At 41.1% G+C, this 20911-nt stretch overlaps 1 protein-coding gene across 3 annotated transcripts in view; it reads left to right on the top strand.

The window, feature by feature from the left end:
* Positions 1–9121, top strand: part of septin9b (septin 9b) — a 55283-nt gene extending 46162 nt beyond the window's left edge. For 2 of the 3 annotated variants that reach the window (XM_006787449.3, XM_006787447.2), the window contains exons 7-11: positions 672–789; positions 2837–2932; positions 3192–3288; positions 6637–6688; positions 7149–9121. In XM_006787449.3, coding sequence (XP_006787512.1) covers positions 672–789; positions 2837–2932; positions 3192–3288; positions 6637–6688; positions 7149–7365 — 580 coding nt within the window. In that variant the 3' untranslated portion in view covers positions 7366–9121. The remainder of the gene's footprint in view (positions 1–671; positions 790–2836; positions 2933–3191; positions 3289–6636; positions 6689–7148) is intronic. The other variant, XM_035906289.1, reaches the window with a different exon arrangement.
* Positions 9122–20911: the final 11790 nt, after the last annotated feature.

The following is a 20911-nucleotide window of genomic DNA, read 5'->3' as shown; positions in this document are numbered from 1 at the left end:
GTTAGGCGAAAGCAGGATATTAAGGACAAATGGGGAAAATGGTGAACCTGTCAAAATGAGCAAGCCCCCTGTGTGTTACAGTGACATGGTTTCAAGGAGAACAGAAAGACTGCAGTGGACCATGACTGCTCTCTAGTGGTTGTTCTCTTTCCTTACAGTCATGTCACTTCTTAAATATAACTTCCTGTTGTCTGTTTGGAGCAGTGAAGTACATGTAATTAACCAAGTTTGCTATTTTTGGTGCAGTCAACTACTGAAAAGAAACAGTTCTTCTCTTTTACTGCAAGCTAGGCATTGCTCAGTGCTCACACTGGAGAACATCATCAGGCGCAAGCTCCTGGAATTATTGATTATTTCATATTATTACTAAACATTCGGAATATTTTAGAAGGTACCTGCCTAACTGATTAATCCTGTATGTGGCGATTCCTGTATACAATTTCTAAAACCTAAACTGACGTTCCTGCACTTTTAATTAAATTATTATTACTATTCACTCAAAAATGAAACAAGGTTTACATCTTGGTGTCTTTTTATCTGTAGTATAAATTGCTTTGTCCTTCCATAGTGTAAGATGTCTTAATTTAGAACCTCCTTGCGCATTTATGTGTAAAATATGAATTATTTTACTTAAAGTAAAGTTGAATTTTGTTGTCTTTTTTATCTTCCAGTCTTAGGCCTCTGGATGTGGAGTTTATGAGGCATCTCAGTAAGGTGGTCAACATCGTTCCTGTCATTGCCAAGGCCGACACGCTCACCCTGGAGGAGAGGGACTCCTTTAAAAAGACGGTGAGAGAAGTGTGTTGGCATGCATTGCTGGGTCTTGGTAACTGCATCGTGTTAGCTGTGTGCGAGACCTGGCCTGCAGTAGCCTGTAGGAGCGTTTCAGAGTGTGCTTAAGATAAATAAATGCAGTGCGTTGGTAGATCGGACGACAGAGTTTCATCATGAACACAGGTGTGTTCAGTAACCAGTAATAATCATTAATCACTGGTGTATAGAAGCTGCCGGGCTTAACCACAAACTGAAGCCATCTGTGCAAACTCACACTCCATTCATCCTGGGAAATACTCTATTATCTCTGTGAACTGTGAACATTTTAAGCTCTTATTAATTACAGATATTTAAGAACTGTTTATCTAAGCAACAATCCAAGAGATTTAAGCCCACTTTCCAGCTAAGCAGACAGGTTCTTCGTTTGGCTACCACTGAATTATGGGGTGAGCATACAATACAGCCAAGCTCAAAGAGGTCTCCACTGTGCAATAAAACATGACTAGAATTAAATGAGTTCAAAATTAGCATTTTAGCAAACCCTGAATATTCATCAGTTTCTCTAAATAATTTGAGATAATTTGCCCGTTTTTGATACGTGAGTTTATCAAAACCCTAACCCTTAATGCCACAGAGCTATGTCTAAATACTAAAACACTAAAAGTATATCTTTAAAATTTTATACATACAGTTACGGTTCCCAAACTAAACAGCATAATGAATTTTATGATCTCCTGGCTTTTCCTCTATTTCAGCAACATGATGGGCATTTTTCATTTTTGGCAAATCTTTATTGTCACTGAAGTTTTTTAAGCACGTTTTAGCAAATGCATCCAGGCTAACCACTGTAAATCTGTGCAGGCTTTCATCCATGGAGTTTAATTTGGGGGTATATTTGGCTTTACAGTCAACACTTTGACTTGTAAACCTGACAATCTGTAGCCTCACGCCGCTCACCTTCTTATCATGGATTTCCCTGCTAAACAGATTCTTGCTTCACCTGGGTTGAGTCCCTACGTGATGCTGAATCTCTTCCTCGCTGCGTTTCTCTGCCGGATTATTTTCACTCCACAGGAGGCAGACAGCCACCTGCCTTCCTCCATCTTTTTCTCTGTGTCGCATCCCTTCTTTTAAGAATGCAGACTTCCCAACAGCTTTATTCATTTTAGAGAGGTGGAAGCACAATGGGTCTTGGCTACCAGTCTCCCCTCTATCCCAGTAACGCGGTCCAATAAGTACAAAGCAGAGTCTGCTTTCTGGTTTCTGTGCCAGGCCCTGGCAGAGAGTAGAAGCCTCGGGGCTTGTAGCTGGATTGTTTTGGTTGGCTGCACATGCTCTGTTTGACCCTGAAGATTATTGACTAAAAGCTTCTCGTGCCAGTTTTTTTTCCCTCCCATTATCCCCGCAGCAACTTAACATGCAACCAGAACAAGTTGATTTTTTTGTTTTGTTTTTTATTAAATGTTGGGTCTCAGTGTGTTCAGCTATGAATGTGTGTTCACATAACCACCGCTGATGTGGCTTTTTTGTAGAATTTCACTTGGTTCGCATCCTTTAATGTAACCCTGAGAAAGCTTCTAAGGATACACAATAAAAATGTTTGATCAAGGACCAAGTGGAAATTGTCAGAGTAGTAATTGTGGGAGTGAACAGTCATTCATTAAAAGGACATTTCTCTCAGAAACTTTCCTGCGCCCGTGCCCGAGTTTTAGTCGTTTTAAAAGCATGCTGAAAGTGAGGGGTGGAGATTTTATGAGCTGTACCTCTGTCTGGATGTCAGACTTCTCAAGAGTTGTTAACCAGCGTGTCCCCGCCCCTTTCTGTCACGGGTATCAACAGCTAGCTTATATTCTGTTATACTGGTTTGAGAAAATGCTCTAGGACACAGTCAAGTGAGTTTGTGCACAACTGCCACAGTCTCACTCTCCGTTTGTACATTTTTATCTGCGTAGACTGAAGCATCTTCATTTATATATTATTTTATGTGCCGGTAGGACTTTTTAAAAACTTTTTGTCATCTTAACTTCATTGTTTTTGTGTGTCATTCTGTACTTGTGTATAGATTAGGGAAGAGCTGCGAGCCAATGGGATCGATGTTTATCCTCAGAAAGAGTTTGATGAGGATGCAGAGGACAGGATGATCAATGACAAAATCAGGGTGAGTTGATACTGCTGTGTTCATTCACTTCGAATTTTAACAGCAAACCTAAAGAATAGCATCCTGTAGCTACAGCGTGGATGTAATGTAAGCCTTTGTTAGATGCAACCTTTTTTATCACCTCTTTGTGTACCAGTATGTGTTTCTTTGGAAAATCCATGATAACTGGGGGGATAACTGCAACAAGTCAAACATGAAAATGAATCAATGCAAACACTTCAGCGTTTTCTCTTCATGTTTGCATGTGTGCACTCAACAGGAGATGACCCCTTTTGCTGTGGTGGGCAGCGACCAGGAGTACCAGGTGAACGGAAAGAGGATTTTGGGAAGGAAAACAAAGTGGGGCACCATAGAGGGTAATACACATGAACTGTAATACACACTTGCAAATAAAACACCACAGCTGGTTAGTTTCCCTGCCAGATAATAGAAAATGAATAACAAGGTAGAACAATGTAATCATTTATTTACTGTCTCAATGTAGATCGGCCATGTCGACATGTAGCTGTCACTGCCAGTGCCACTAATTGCTCCAGCAAAGCAGTTAAAAAAATACTTGGCTTGGCCTAATAATGTTATAATGTCCATCTGGTCAAACGTTAAAACGGCCCATTTCCTGTACTCATGACTGGGTCGCACCTGTCCAGATGACAGTGCCAAAGCCATCTGACTTCACCCAATAAATAATACAGCAGCATGCATGCTACAGTTACTAACTACAGTTGAGTTGTCTCACCTTGCTCGTGCTGGTATTTGTGGTAGCAAAATGACCAGCAAAACCAGCAGACTGATTTTGGTGAACTCTTAGCATGTGGAAAGTTAGAGACTGCTACTTGAAAACGTGGCCAGCTAGTTTAACCATCTGCTGTTTGAATACCAGGTGCTTGTTTACATACGTTTCTCTGAGTCTGTAACTTGGGAGACGTAGGAGACAGGAGGAGAAGATTTGCAGACACTTTCTATGTCCTTTGAGATTACAGGAAGAAACATAAAACACACGCACACTGTCTCACAGACACACTTGCATGCAATAACTTCTGTGATGTGGTTTACATTTGTTGGCCTGTGCTGCACGCTCACAGTGCCAAAGAGGTTCTTAGCAAGTAACTGTACTTGCATTACTCACAATTGTGCAAGTGTGTGTGTGTAGAGACGGAGAAAGAGAGAGGACATCTCTCTGGACACGTAGCGAAAAGACAAAAAGCCAACTGAAGGATAGCTCAGCAGGGACCTATCACTGTTTAATAGTGTCTCCTGCTAAGGACACCCTTCAGCACAGTCCTTGCAGAGCATCTAGTTCATTTGCTGTCCTATAAATGCATTGTAATGTATAAATCATTCACCAAAAAACCCCTCAAGCTATTTAATATCATGTAAATGATAAATGTAAATGACTCAGACTATGTTTGTTTTGTGATTCAGTGTAGCTGGGGAAACGCCCAGTGTCCACTATGAAATATGACCTTGAAATACTGTGTCTGAAACACAACAAATGTTCTCATAAACAAGAGCATTTCAATCATACAAGTATCTAAACAGTATGGTAGCATGCAAGACTTGGCGTGACGCTTCAAGCAAAAAACACTGGGATAAAAATAAAAAATGATTTCAAAGATAAGGATTCAAATGCAAATAAACAATGCAGTTATTTGTAAACCTGTATTTTATTCAATAGCACATAGAAAACATATCAAAAGTTTAAACTGAGAGACTGGACCATGCTCATTTTGAATGTGATGGTAGCAACGGAGCAACAAAAGGCTGGAAAAGTAAGTTGTACTAAGAGGAAACAGCTGGAGGAACATTTTAGATTAACTGAGATCAACTGGCATCGGGTCAGTAACGTGACTGGGTATAAAAAATGGATGAATGGGTTCAACCTGCAAAAAGCTGTCTATACATTGTAGAATCATTTCAGAACAGTGGATATAAATTATTAATGAATAATAATTGCAATGACTTTGAATATTTAAAATCACTTAAAATGGACTGAGGCAAAGTGGGAAACCGTTCGGTGGTCAGACGGATCAAAAGTTGAAATTATTTTTTGAAAACACCATGTGCTCCGGACTAAAAGAGAGGGCCCATCTGGCTTGTGCATCAGCTCTCAGTTCAAAAGCCTGCATCTCTGATGGTGTCAGGGTGCATTAGTGGCTGTGGAATTGGCAGCTTGCACATCATGAATGGCATCATCAGTGCTGCAAAGTAAATACAGGCTCTAGAGCAACATACACTTCACTGAGATGACCTCTTTTCCAGGGAAGACCTTGGATATTTCAGCAAGACAATGCTAAACCACATACTGGATCTATTGTAAGCACTGGTTCTGTAGTAGAAGAGTCTGGGTGCTGAACTAGCCTGCCTGCAATCCAGACCTTTCACCAAAACATCATAAAGCAAAAATATGACAAAGACAACCCAAGACTGTTGAGCAGCTATAATCATTTATTAGACTAAAATGGGACAACATTCCTCCCCCAAAAGTCCAGCAGCTGCTCTTCTCAGCTCCCAGATGTTTACAGCTGTAAACGCGGCACTTCCTCATCTTTTAGGAAACATGTTGCCATCAAATTCAAACTGAGCTGAGTTTGGACCTTAGTGGTACATTTTCTTAGTTTAAACATTAAATGTTTTATGATAAATACAATATAGGTTTATGAAATTGCAATCATTGCATTCTATTTTTAATGTACATGTCGCACGGTATCCCAATATTTTTAGGTTTTTGAGTTTGTACTTCTAGTGTATAAACCTGCTTTATATTCAGAGGTGCATGCAGACTTTTCTTCCTCCTCAAAACATGGTACTTTGTACTTTTAACCTTTCAATTTTACATTCTGAAGATGTCCAGTCTACTCATACGAAAGCTTACAAATGAATTCTGTAGAACCGCAGGGTGAGGGAGATAGAGTACAAGAATTTCAGGACAAATGCATTCTTGTCTGGCTAAGAGAACAGTGGCTCAGTTCTGGTTAAGCCAAGTAGTAAGAGAGCGGGAACAGGGAAAAGAAAGGGAGAGAAAGCTCCCGGACATGCCGGCACCATCATCGTAAATTAGGCCTCAGAGGAGGACTAAGTCTCTAAACTATCACAAGCACCGAAAATACTGTTTCTTTGCAAGGGCTGTGTTGGTAACGGGTATATTAGACATGCATATCGATTGATATAACAGCTCCTCACTGCTAGTTGAGGAGTAGAGCGTCTAGACACCAGCAGTTCAGCTCGTTACAAGTTGGTATCTTGTTCCCTTGATGCCGTTAATCAGCGCTCACAGGCCCAGCAGTTATTCCACTCTCCCACTTTCAAAGAGAATTAAATTTCCTGCCCTGGATTTCAAAGCTTTACTTAAGTAGTAGCCTCCTTTACTTCATTTTCACTAGACATAATCTATAATTCAAACATGTTAGGCCTACCAAAAGGCACCACAAGCTTGTCATAGGGAATTTGTTAAAACGTCTTACTTAAAGTTCTCCAATACAGTGAAGAGCTCTGATGTGTTAAATTGCAGGAAAGTGGAGGAGGGAGTTATCATGGCTTAAGAAAATTGCTGTAGATGTCATGTTAGAGGACGCCCTTCAACTGGATTGTGAACAACACTGCCATCTTGTGACCTTTTTAAGGAATTGCAAGAAAGCAGGATTGGAAGGGATTTGGGATTGTTTTGTGAATTTAGTCTCAGCGATTTGCTCTTTCTCTCTTTGCAGTTGAGAACATTGCACACTGTGAGTTTGCTTATCTCCGAGATCTCCTAATCAGGTGAGCATCCATCACACTTCTACATTTATTTTAATGTTTTTGTTTTTTAGGGGTACAGTGTGATTTGAATAAAAACCCAGCTACAGGTTCACCATTTTGCTAAATCAGAGCTCACTCTGTCTTTTAGATGTGCTGAAATGAATTGGAGACAGGAGTGATTCTATAAAGCTTCAATTTCCGACTGAAATCAATACCAATGAAATTCCTTTTGATGTTTTGAGTGCTTCCCTAGACAGCGGTAGAGCAGGCATTTCTACTCAGGTTCTTCCAATGAATCTGTGCATTTAAGCTTGTTAGTGTAGGACTGACTCCTCGCACACAGTATGCAAATACATGCGATTGTTTCCACAACACATGACCATAAATATAGAGTGATACCTGTTGTAGGCATTTGCTGTCAAGCTTTCTTTGCGGTACTTTCTCATTAGATGTAATACTCTCTTCTTCGTCTTGTTTTCAGGACACATATGCAGAACATCAAAGACATCACATGCAGCATCCACTATGAGACGTATCGTGTTCGCCGGTTAAATGAATCCAACATCCTTTTCACCTCTAACCCGCCTGACCATCCTGCTGTTCAGCCAAAGGCCAATGGCCAGCCCGAGGAGCAGCCCGCCACCCCGCAGCCAAACGGAGTCGCTGCTCAGCACGAAGTCTTGTCCCACGAGATGTAGAGGGTCTAATGTGGAGCCAAATTGCCAATTTATGATATCAGGACACAGCTTGGCACAAAGCGTACACACTCTCTTGCATATATTCTGTTTACAAAAACAAGCCCAGATGTACACAAACACACACGCACACACGCATTCATGCTGTGAAGATCATTTTTATTACCAAGAAGGACTACATCTTTTAATTTATCAGGAAGTTACAAGAAACAGAGCGGAGAGTAAATTCCTACATTTTTCCATCCATGGAGCCGTTTTCTCATCTTTTTACATCATTACAGTTGAAAGCAAAATCACATCCTCGCTGTGGGCCACAATATCATACAGTGATCTATTTCTTTCTTACTTTCTTTTAGTTTGTTTTCCCGTCATGATAACAGTCAAGTCCAATCTACATTCAGGATTGTTTACAGAAATCCACAGAAGTCATCAACACACACAGATAATCGAAATTATGGGTCGACAGAAGTGTTGGCGAGCCAAGGCTGCACGGATGAGGAGAAATGTCATGTTGCAGAGTACAGTAGAGCTTTTGAGATGACAGTAGATTAGCTCTAAACTACACCTAACTTAGTGCCACTGACCCAGTAAGACTTGTCTTGTGGTGTATAGTATTGTATAGTCGCTAGGGTTAAGTAGGGATATGTAGATTAGGCTTGTAGTGTTACAGAGAAAGTAAAGATATTGTTGACACCTCCGCATTGTAGAATTAAACAGACAAGCAGTAGCAGTGTGGAGTAGCTTTTGGAAACAACAAGTCTTGTAATTTTCCAGTGTTTTTAGGATGTTTTTTAAAACCCTCCCCCTTTTTTTGCCAAACAATATTGTCTCTTTCCATATAATGCCAATGTTGTGTAATACAGTCATTTTGCATTGCTCTTTTACTGTTGTATTTTAATTGCTAATGTTCTAATTTTATTGTGTAAGATGGGGGTGCAACTGTTATCCCATGCAGCCGTTTTGTCCTTTTTTTTTCTGACCAAATAAAAGTCCATTTTCTTTTCTAAAGAGAAGCACATACAGTATACAGTATAGATCTGATTTTATCAATAGGTATTTATGTGTGTGTTTAATGTAATCACTTTAATTCATCGTTGATTCCAGCTGTTGGCTTCCAGGTTTGTTGCAGGTCTTAACCAGTGATGATAATTTAGATTTAGAATATGTTTGTTTGTTTTTTTTGTATCATGCAGTATTTTGTACGCTGTTTGTGAGACTTTACCGTACCTGGCAACCAGTAACTTTCCAAGAATTGATCATTTTGTAAATTGAATTTTATTATTTACAATCAGTCATGCCAACAAATAATGGGAAGACGGTGACTTTTACATTGCAAGCTTACATAATTTCATCAGAGGCAGATGTTCTGCCACAACTGCGAGGGACAATTTGTACCTAAAAGCCCGAAATGATACCTCTAAATGTTGCCTGTTATATCATATGATATACATCACGTGATTATATTCTTTGGGGGGGAAAAAAGTATTTTTAAAAGCTCATGGGATATTTTATAGAGACTACATCTAAATATACCATTCTAATTTCCAAAAGAGTCAACAGTATAATTGAAGTCAAAGATATTTTCATTACTTAAGAGTAAAGAGAAGAAAAACAAAACTATTGTTTATCAAGAGAAAGTTATTGGGTTACACTGTTTACCGTTGTATAGTTCTTGTGTAATTTGTCATGGTATTATAGATCAAGGTTTATCTTTGATATGCTATCTCAAAGAATAAAGATTGATATTTTTATTGTTTAATAGTTGAGTTCCTTGATTTATTTTTTTTCTCCAAAATGTACAAATGAAGAAGGGTAGAGGTCATTTTTTACTTTGCTTTTCAAAAATGAAATGAATGGACCAGTCGTCACAGTGTTTACACTCCTCACAGCATGTTAGTATCTCATCACTTACTGCCTACGGTTAAAATCATTTCAAAAATTCTAATTTCAGTTTACTCCTTTTTTCATATTTAAGACTACACCTCATATACCTGGTTATTGAAGGCAGATCTTTTTCCCCCCATTCAGTTAAATGAAAGTCAAACGTTAATCGAGCAAAACTTATTTTGGGTACAGCCGTTTAATTCAGTTCAGTTTTATTTATTTATATGGTGCATAATCACCATTCATAATTATAGAAAGAAATCCCACCAATCAGGTGATCCCGTATGAGCAAGAACTTGGTGACAGTGGGAAGGAAAAACTCCCATTTAGGAAGGCGGGAACAGACCTCCAGAGTCAGGGTGGGGAAGCAATCTGAAGCGATCGTTGAGTGAAGATGAAACACTCAGGGCATCATGAGAAGCCCCCAGCAGCCAAGGCCTAATAGTATGTAACGAAGTGAGGACTCGGGGTAATCCGATCGAGCCATAACTTTAAGCTTTATCAGAATTGAAAGTTTTGAGCCTAATCTTAAAAGCAGAGAGGGTGTCTGTCTCCTGAATCCAAACTGGGAACTGGTTCCACAGAACAGGAGCCTGAAAGCTGCTTCTCATTTTACTTTTAAATACCCCAGGAAGCACAAGTAAGCCAGCAGTCTGAGAGCGAAGTGCTCTATTGGGGTGATACGGTACGATGAGATTTTTAGGATAAGATGGGGCCTCATAAGTCAAGTCCTAATATGTGAGCAGAAGGATTTTGAATTCAATTCTGAATTTAACAGGGAGCCAAGAGAAGAAGAGGAGAGAAGCCAGTATAGGAGAAATATGCACTTTCTTTGTAATCCCTATCAATAATACCTTGTTAACTCAAGATCAACCAGGCTACTTTGAGCTGATAGAACCAAGGCAAGCAGTAGAGCATCTCTAAACCTTTGAAGCAGATGGGCTTCAGTAGCAGACCACCCTGGGTAACATTTCTGTCAGCTAAGAACTGGAAACTAAAGCTGCATTTCACATGGGCTCATCAAAATTGGACATAAGGAGATGGAAAAAGTTTGCTTGGACTCATGAGTCTTGATTTCTGCTACGACACTGATGGTAGAGTCAGAATTTGACATAAGCAACATGAAAGCTCTTTTCCTTTCCAGTCACCTTTCTCGCTCACTATGTATTAACAGACCTCTCTGCATTGAATCATATCTGTTATTAACCTCTGTCTCTCTTCCACAGCATGTCTTTTATCCTGTCTTCCTTCTCTCACCCCAACCGGTCGCAGCAGATGGCCACCCCTCCCTGAGCCTGGTTCTGCTGGAGGTTTCTTCCTGTTAAAAGGGAGTTTTTCCTTCCCACTGTCGCCAAAGTGCTTGCTCATAGGGGGTCATATGATTGTTGGGTTTTTCTCTGTATCTATGAAGCGCCTTGAGGCGACTTTTGTTGTGATTTGGCGCTATATAAATAAAATTGAATTGAATTGAATTGAATTGAATTGAAAGCATGAATCCAGCCTATCTTGTATCAGTGGTTCAGGGTTGTGGTGGTGTAATGGTGTGGGGGGTATTTTCTTAGTACACTTTAGACCTTTAGGGCAAAATGATGAGCATTGTCTAAAGCCACGGCCTGAGTGTTGTTGCTAATCATCCCTTTGCAACCACAGTGTATCCATCTTTTGATGGCTGCTTCCAGCAGGATAACACACCACATCACAAAGCTCAAGCCATCTTAAACTGGTTTTGAACATGATAACGAGTTCACTGTACTCAAACGGCTTCCACAGTCACCAGACCTCAATCCAGCTTTGGGATGTATTGGGACAAGAGATTTATATCGTGGATGTGCAGCCAAATCTGCAGTAACCATGAGGTGATGTCACGTGACTATGAATCAAAATCTCTGAAGAATATTTCTGGCACCTTGTTGACCCTGCGCCACAAGGATTTTAGGTAGTTCTGAAGTCAGATTTAAATATATCACTAACTATATCGTTATATTGTTGTACTGTTGTTACTGTTTTTCACTTATCAAATTGTGCAAAGCAAGAATAAAAAATTTAAATTGAAGAAATGACACTGAGTGTTGTTAATGAAGTAATCTCTAAATGACTAACTTTTTTCTGGTGGAGATAAAGCACACCAGGTCGCACATATGCTTTCTGAGCCGAGTCAGTCATTGTGATGTTATGATAGAGGTACATTACTGACAAAAAGAAATAATTTCCTTTTCTGAGTGCAGTTCCTAATAGCCTTCAATCATGTAATATACTGACCATCAAGCACCGCATTCACAAAACAAATCCAACTGAGAGGAAATATGTCTTTGCAGTGGCATCACACCATGCCCACATAGCACCGGTTTAATAGGGCTTTTCATTTACACCTCCTTTCACACTTTCTCAACTATTCTGTCGATTGTAATGTGTTGACACCGTCGCTTGTCGAAGGTCATTGTCATCCTTTCACACGTTGCAGCTCCTGCTGGGGCTTTTGCAGCCGTCTCTTGTGTTAGATTCAGTCCTCGGTTTGAACGTCGTCTTTGCCGAGGACGACACCGCTCTGGTGACAAATGACAAATGTGAAGGTGAGAGACAATGAAATTTGCAGAAAGATCAGTATCTACTGAAAACTCGCGTAACTTTGACACCTCCGTCTAAACAGTTTCCCTGGCAGCCACCCAGAGCCATGAAGGTGAGTGATAATGACATCTCTGACACTGCTATGACAGTGCCAGATTCACTGGCTAGCAGAGGCAGACCAATTTATTGGTGCATATAAACTGACATCTGTACTTTCTCACTGCTGCCGTTCGTCTCCTACAGTTAGCCGTTCCAATGGAAAATCGTACATCAGAGCAATAAAGTGGGCAATAGGTGGCCTTTCACAGACTGCCTAAAACTAAACTTTCAGAATCACTAGGCAGCAGTTACTAAGCAAGTGTAAAGCAGAGTGTTTACATTTAATGACACCAGAGCAGATTTGCTGTGAAGCCAAGCTGATTATTTTATGTCACAGAAATAGACTGTCTAAGCCAAAGATATAAACAACTTGGCAATGCCAAGTGCCTTGCTAGAAGCATCTGCACTTTAACAAGCTGATATGTTTCACCACATGGCCTTCATCAGCATTAAGAAACCAGCATGAAAACATAACACACAGAGCAATATATGTTAGTGGAAAGGAATAACTTAATTTCACTGTGCTGATGATACTTTAGGATATATACATTCAATTTTGGGATATCTTTATGAGATATATGTTACATGTTCTGTGTGCCTATAATAAATATTATGAAATCAAAGTAGGTTTTTATCACTGTTTTGTGTTTTGATCTCAAATTCACCAGCATAAACAAGCAAAAGAAGGCCTGTCTCTGCTCTTTTGGGGGTGGAAATCCACAGTCTGATCTTTATTAATATCCAATGAGGTCCATGATACATATATTATATTGTATAGTGCAAACACATTACCAAAGTGCTGCTGCTGCACACAGCTGTTTTTCTCCTTTGTGGCTATTGATAGGTGCAGTCCTCCAGCAATGTTTTTATGACAGCCTTGGAGACAGGAGGACAGCTGCCCTCCTCTCTCACTGCATTACTGCAGGAGTGCCGCTAGCTGGCAAACCCAACGTTAGCACGGTTAGCTGTTGGCGCTAATGAGAAGAGAAACTGAATGTTGCTAATGCAGTTTGGTGCAGGTGGATTAAAACGTTTGCCAACTTCTTTTCAAAATATGAGTAAGATGACGAAAACATGGTGTTAATAATGACCGAAACACTGTTGTGGCCTGGTTGGTTTGGAGGTTGAGAGGAAGAGTGGCAGGATGTGGGAGGAGAGGGAGGAATTTCATCTGAAGTCTTGTTACTGAAAAAAAGAAAAAAGTGAGTTTCTGCATCAGGTATGTTTTTATTTATTTCTCTTTTCCATCTTAAGTTTTGCCAAACATCTAATTTATACATTTGTGCCATTGTATGTGCAACAGACATAAATAAAAGTAGAGACTTCTGCTGTACTGTTTGTGATTAGACATTTCATACACTGATATAAGGATCATTTGAAACAAAATACATAAGCTTTCTACAAAACAGAAATATATATATATTTATCTGTGCCATTTTAATTATGCTAACTGGCTGCACTAGGGTTATCCAGCGACCTAGCTTTGTTAAATGCTGTGCCTGCGTAAGGTCTGAAATTAGGTAGTAGCAAATGTTGTTGTTATGAGAGTCACTTTTCTTATGCATGGTTTTGGTAAAATAAAGAATAAAACTAAACTGAGAGATTAGTGTAAGTCAACTCACTTTTACACATCCAGTTTACAAGGTTGTTTTATTTTTGTTTCTGTATCCGTGGGGAATTTATAAAACCTGACTTTGCTCTACTTATTTGTATTGTATTGTACTATTATATAAAATGCTTAGCTGAGGATATCCTTATTGCTCACTGTTAGTTGCTGGTCGGCATTTCTCATTTAATGTGATGTCTGTCTTAGTAGAAATGTATATTATGATTTTGAATAAGTATTGGTAAATGGACTGATTCTTATATAGCACTTTTCTACTCTCCTGGAGTATTCAAAGTGCTCTATACAACATGCCACATTCATCCAATCACACAAGTACTGTTTCTACCTAACATGTAGACTGGAGCCAGGGATCGAACCACTAACCTTACGATCAGTAGATGACCCACTCTACCTCCTGAGCTACAGCCACCCCATAACTGCAATATACTAACCATATTTACTGAATCTATACTGAAATGTATAGATTCTGGACTGCCCTCGTGCCTTCATCTGTTCGTTTGGTATCTGGTGTCTGGAGCTTACCACAGTCTTTACTGAATGGCAGCTGAGGATGTTTCTGATCATCTGAACAAACAAAGCTCATTGCTGGCACTGATTGCTGAAAACGTCCTGCTCAGCACTTCAGAAAGACTTCTGACTCATCATCATCATCACCGCCATCGCTCATCACAGGCTTTGTTTCCTAACAAATAAGTCACAAGAACAGCAGAGACTGCCCCCGGGGGTGCTTTATGTTTCTGAGTATTTTCCGCGGATAGCTGATGCAACACATATTGAGTTACATTGTGTTTTTGCAGACAACCAATGCTCAGTTCAGGCAATGAGCCAACGTGTAGTGTCACATTGTAAAGCTGTGGGAGGCCTGAATTAATTAGGCTTTCGACAACACTAGCTACACGGCATCGTTTGAAGCTATGTAAGATCAACCAAAGCAGATCTGATGTGTGTTTAAATTTGACAGCAAGTGATGGTGAAATATGTTTTCCTGCTTTCTCTCAGACAGCGAGCGGCCCATCTGCAGGTGGCCGGCTGGGCTTGTGCCTGACTGATGAAGTGTTGGCTGGATTGACGGCGGTGATGGGGCAGCTGGAGTTTGACAAGGTATGAATGTGTGCCTTTTTTTCAGTGAGGCTGGATAATAATTGAGAGCTCTTTCAGAGGGATGAAAAAAAATAAAAGGCTTCACTGTAACTCTGAACTGATTAATTCTGATAAAGCAAATGGCAGCCAGACTCCCCTCCATCACAGTGCTTTAGAAATATAGAAACTCCCACCAACTCTAAGAGCAGGTACATAATGTGTCTCAGCTGGATCATATCACCTAATATATCACTGCACTTCATCCACAGCCATACTGCTCTAATGCGGCACATCACTAGTGCCTATTGGCAGGAACACAGACAGGTGGGTTACGTTGCATGTTGATCATTTAACAACAAATGTAAAACACCATTCTGCCTTTTCCACACGACAGGATGTACTTTTGTGTGTAAACAAATACTAAATAACAAAGAAGAGTCAAAGCCAGATTTAGAGAAGGAACAGAGAGAAGAAAAGCAGGGCTCAAAAACACAGGCTTCCTTGTTCCTTCACTGGCTCCGTCGTTACCAGGCAGAGTTCTTCCAGCCAGACAACCAATGAGCCACCAGTCTAGCCAGACAACCAGCACGCCAACCACATAGACTTCCACTCAGCCAGTTTACCATCTGCCTGGTAAGTTTGTCATTGAGCGAGCCAACGCCCGTCTGCACTGGTGAGGCACTAGTGGCTACTTTGCTTGCCATTCTCAGTCCCAAAATCACACACACACACACACACACACATACACACACAAGTACATCTTTCCTCAGCCACAGTCTCCTTCACAGCTACTTATACACACACACATGCACACACACAACAGGAGAGAACTCTCTTATTTCTGCTTGTTCCTCAGTCCTCAGCCGCAAAACACCCAAAACAAAAGGCTGCTACCCGTTGCCCAGCTCCCACATCCCCTGCTTCGCTCCGCAGCGCCTTCAGAGTAATCGATGCAAGGTAATTTGCCGGTAATTAATTTGCCGTTCGTTTGCATTTATTAAAGCTGTGCATGCTGACTGTTGTTTTGCGTGGCATCCAGCTCACCCCGGGCTAATCAGCACCTTTAGATTCGGCAAACTTATTTACACCAAAACAAATACGTGTACACAGACCAGCGCTCTCTGTAATCCTCTGCCCGGTTTACCCTTGAGCCCTGCTGGACATGAAGCATAGTGCCCCTGTTTATTGTTGATGTATGCAAATGTGCCACATCCATCTGTTTGTTTAATTTAGATTTTGCTTGTTTCCAGCCATGTTCCCGTCCCTCCTACTCCACCTCTCCCTCCCCTCACCCCCCATCCACACCTTCTATGTCTCCTGCTCCTCCTCCTCCAACCCCTCCTCGCTGTCTCCTTCATACTGCTCAGACATCAGAGTGCTCATCTGCTTAGATCGCAGCCAGCTCTGACGTGGTCAGAACGGGGGGGAGTGTCCACTGTCCCGTCCCGGTCCGTATGCAAATTGTTTGTGTTTTGATTTAAAGATAGCTGCATATTTCATTAAAGTCACCAGTGTAGATGAGACAAGAAAAAGCATACCTCTCCAGGGATGCAAAGGTTGTTTAGCTGGAGTCAGTGTTGTGGGAGCTGCTGTTTAGTGCTGCAGTGGGGAACAAATAGAGGAGACGAAAGGGCTGCCCAGGGACTGCTTTGGGGTTTAATGGGGCTGACTGACTGGCACATAATTTAAAGCTCACACTGATGCAGAATGTGAATGAATGCACACTGCATGATAACCAAAGCAATTGACAATGAAATATAGACCAGCCTTCAAGGTACTTTGGCATGCCAAGTCAGTTGTATTTCCACCAACCGCTGCCAGGCTGCTGCGAGAAAACAGTAAACCCGGTGTCTGTGTAATAAAATGGCTTGTCGTGTGGCCATCCCTCCACTCTGTGGCAGATAGACTGTTCCCTGTGGACTGGGTGACAGACAAAACGTTGCTTCCCCAGAACATTTTCAGCTGTTGTTGCTGTGACAGAAGTCACCTAGACCTACAGTTATAGTTCTTCAGTTTGGTTTTACGAGTGCAACAAACCTACAGTTGCATGAATAATTACCTGAATCCTTGTTACTGTTAGTCTGAATTAATAAATTCCTAAACGGCATCTTTCCCCTGCTTTATTCTCCTTTTGCTATTACTAGTTGAGGGTGATAGTTGTCCAAGAGATGAAAGAGGGGTGATGTATAGGCAGGTGGGCATGTTGTAGGGTTAAACAGTGCAAGCAGGAACGCTGGGGGAGGATCTGCTGGCATCGAGCCAGCTCTGGCTGAATTCAAAGACGTGGGGAGGAATTGAGAGGAGAAAGCGTTGGTTGCTCTGCATAAACCATCAGAAACAATAGAGGAAGAGAGCAAGTGGTTCTGGTTTTCTTGACAGGGCTGATTATATTTATGCAGGAATGGAAGTGCGGTTACGGGGGAAAGGCATTAAAAGGGGTAGTAAGATGTGGGCAGGTGCATGGAGCGCTATTATAGGTGGCCCCACTGCAAAGCCAAGGACATATACCCAAGAGGAGCTGATTGAATGCCATGCCAATAAAAGGAGGCAGTTTCATGCACCATTGACCGAGTTGGCATCCACGCAGTCTCACTGTAATGAAACCCCCTTCGAGGTCAAGATAATATGAATCACATTGTGTTGGTCTGTAGCTCGTACTGCTCAGAGAGAAAATGAAAGCCCAAACCTGTTTTTTTTCTTCTTCTTCTTGTGTTGCTCTTAGTTGCATACGTCTAATGTTTTCATTTTATGTCAAAATAAGAAGAAAATCAGATTGTTTGTTTGACAGAAATGAAAAGATCAAATTTTGAGTCACAATAGGTGGGGAAGATAATCAGATTTGAGCCCACGGTGCGCCTACAGCCAGAGAGATTGTCCTTTCATTTTCTCTGTAGGCAGAGCAGCGTGTCCCCGAGCAGACTAATAGAATGCTTGTCTTGTGTCTTCTCAGCCATGAACTTTTCTCTGTCACAATTACATTCAGTCTGGAAGCATGTGTGCCTTGCAGCCAAATACAGTATATTAACTAAAATGAAGCAGTCAGATGCTTTTGTTGATCTCAATGAGAAGTCATTGGAGAATTCTGGTTCTCAGCAAAAAAAACAAACAAAACAATTTGTTTAGATATAGTTTAAGGACAAGAAAGACAAAACTTTAAAAGATAAGAAAAAATATTTATATGTAGTTGTACATAAATATAGTGAGCTGATAAAACAGTGAAGTGATTTAGCCATGGTTAAGAGAATACTTATAGTGCTTTTCTAGTGTAAGGGAAAGAGACTGGAGCCAGCTACCATAGGGCGAGAGGCTGCTTGCACCCTGGGCAGGTCACACCCAGACAACCACTCATGCTCACATTTACATCTACAGGCAATTTAGAATCACCAATCAAGCTAATCCCCCTAGCTGCATGTCTTTGGGAGGTTCATACCCAGGACCTTCTTGCTATAAGGTATCAGTGCTAACCACTGTGCTACCGTGTTTTCCCTTTTTCTAGTATATTGAAAGCATATTGGTTTCAGTAGCTACAGTAATCTACATCAATAGGTCAATTTACAGCATGGACACCTGGAGTTGTAGATGCACAGGAAAAGACTGAGAGAGGAAAACATGGAGGAGCCAACATACTGTCCCAGAAGACATTGTGGGTAAAGGGCTGTTGCACTGTGCAGCACCAAAAAAAACCCCAAACTAAACAAAAACTGAATTAGTAATGTTTAAAGCAAAGATTGTATATAACAGATGGATATAACCAACAGGATGTCATCCTGGTTTATGAAGCCTGGTTTTAAAGCTGTCACTTTGGCAGTGTGCCATTGCCCAGAAGGTGGAGTTGGTGACACACACACACCCCACCGGTCCCTAGCAAAAAGCGGTTAGTGAGTGGTTGTTACTTGTCTGCCTGTGAAATTAACTGCTTTAGTAATTTGTATGCAACATAAACACTACAACAAAGGAGGACATCGAGGCGAACCCTGGTCAAGTAGGTGCTAAAAAAATACCTGGTACTAGTTACTACCACCTATTGGAAAACCCTAAAGGGGGCTATAAAGGTTCACTTCAGTGACTCAAATTAGTTGTGTTGTAGCCTAGCAGAAAGCTAACTGCTACAGCCACCCTTGTCACCATCTATCTGCCAGTCATTGTAGTTTATGGTTGATTGTTTTCATTTTTAGAGACCGATGCGTTTTACTCAGTTGGTTATAGACAATATTTGACCTCACTGTAAGTTTCAATTAGAAGTTATGCAAAGAAACAAAGCTTTGTGATTTAACACAAGCCAAGAACCATTTTGAATGCAATGATGTATAGTAGTTATTTATTTGCTGCACAGTGTAGGGCTATATAGTATTTAGTGTTATTTGTAACAGTACATTTAATGTTTCAGAATAAGTACTTGACCAATTAAAGAATAAATGATAATGCAACATTAAAAAAAACTGCCTATCAGAGTAAAACATTCAGAAGGCACATGGTTGTGCTCCTGATGTTGCACCATTGCCTCCTGCTGTTTGTCCACAGCTGTAGCATTTGAGGCCAAAAACCCCTCCAAAACTAATTCCCTACTGTTGGTCCCCAGTATTAATACATATACTGATCCACAGGCACCTTGGAACCTTCTCCACTCCATCCACCTCTCCTCTGCCTGCTGCTCACTCATGTTATCAATTCACAGTTTTTCTCAAGGAAAATATAAGTTAAGCTCACCTTATTTACATTTATATGATCAGATTTTCTTGCTTATGGAGGGTATGCAAATTTGCCCTTTTCTCGAGTCTTCGAGCCACATGGTGCGTAGATTTGTTGCGAGGAATGAAGTAAAAAATAATAACATTGCCCTCCAGGAGGAAAGAGGCCCAAGTTAGGATTTCTGGACCTCATGAATTTTGTAACGATCAATTTTGTTTACCGTACCTCCTCCAAGACTTATCGGGATATATGAGAGCTTGATTTACACCCGAAATGTCTATCTGTTTTAGTCTATATACTGTTGGCTGCTGCCACTGCAGTGTTCTGTGTATCATTTTTCATTTTCTCCATGTGATGACCTCTAAATTCCACTATCAGTTAGTGTTTGTGCAACATGGGGAGGTGCCAGAGTGCACCGAGTTACTGGTCATGTCTTAAATCCTCTGTAAAGGCAAATTTGAGGGCTGGATGGATGGAACTTATTTTACTGAAAAAAATAAAAATAAAATAAAAACGTATTTGTATTTGTGTATGTGTACAAGTGAGGGCCAGAAAATGTGTATGATGGTGAGTGCTTTACCCGACTGAAACTCGGCTAGGCTTTGCACTTAGTGTGCACATGCAGGGGTGTGTGTGTCCGGTGGAGGGAATAGCTTTCGAGCAAATTGCTTTCTGCCAGCATATTGCCACCGCCAGTCTTTATTCCCCAGGACGAGAAGGCATCTCTCAGACGATTACAGCCCCAAACTCAGGCTCGTGCTGCTGGCCTGCCCCGCTCGGCCCATAGCCCTTCTTTACAATACAGTCCTCTATACCATGCTATACCCAGCATGAATGCTGATATAGAATATTTAACATACACTCCAAGCGAAACCCAATAATATAATCAGGTAATAAGAAATTAATTTTCCCCCTGGCTGCGCTTTGACTGGGGTGTTGATACAGGGAAGAGAAATCAGGAGGCAAACGTCGGTGAGGGAATGCAGTAGGTAGCTTGGCCTCTCTCTCGCCCTCCCTCGCTCTCGTTTTCTCTCTGTGTGTGCATCAACATTTCTCATGACACACTTCGGTGATTTGATAGCCAACCCCACGCATCCATTCACACGCCCCATGCTCCCGTGCACATACAAATTTGAAGAAACCCTCAAAATAACAAGGAAGCCTCGGTCTCTACTCCACTGAACTGATGACCAAAGCAAGAAAGCCACTCGTGATAGCCACACAACAATACATGCATATGCATATTAACACATAGCGACGACAGTCTCTTACACGTGGTGAGTGGCAGTGGCGTGCTGGCCTGCACCACATACAGATGTTGGTGTGGCAGATGCTTCATGCTAGTAAGAAAGTAGCATCTTTCTGGTTTTGTGACCCACTACGTGTTTGATTTGTCCTTTCTTTTCTCACTTTTCATTCCAACCCTCTGCATGCATTTTTCTTCTTTCTCTCTTTGAATATCTGAGCGTGTCCTTTATGTGGTTAATTAGGAGGCAGGAGTCCATTGGTGTCATTTCTCTGGTGTTTTATTGTCTTCCCCTTCTTGTCTCCCCCCCCAGTCCCCAACTGGGAGACATCAATAACCCTGTCCCCCAACACACATTT

Source organism: Neolamprologus brichardi, chromosome 6, assembly GCF_056152115.1.
Source record: "Neolamprologus brichardi isolate AB-2024 chromosome 6, ASM5615211v1, whole genome shotgun sequence".
In the NCBI taxonomy this organism is placed as follows: Eukaryota; Metazoa; Chordata; class Actinopteri; order Cichliformes; family Cichlidae; genus Neolamprologus; species Neolamprologus brichardi.
This window is presented reverse-complemented; position numbering and strand designations above follow the sequence as displayed.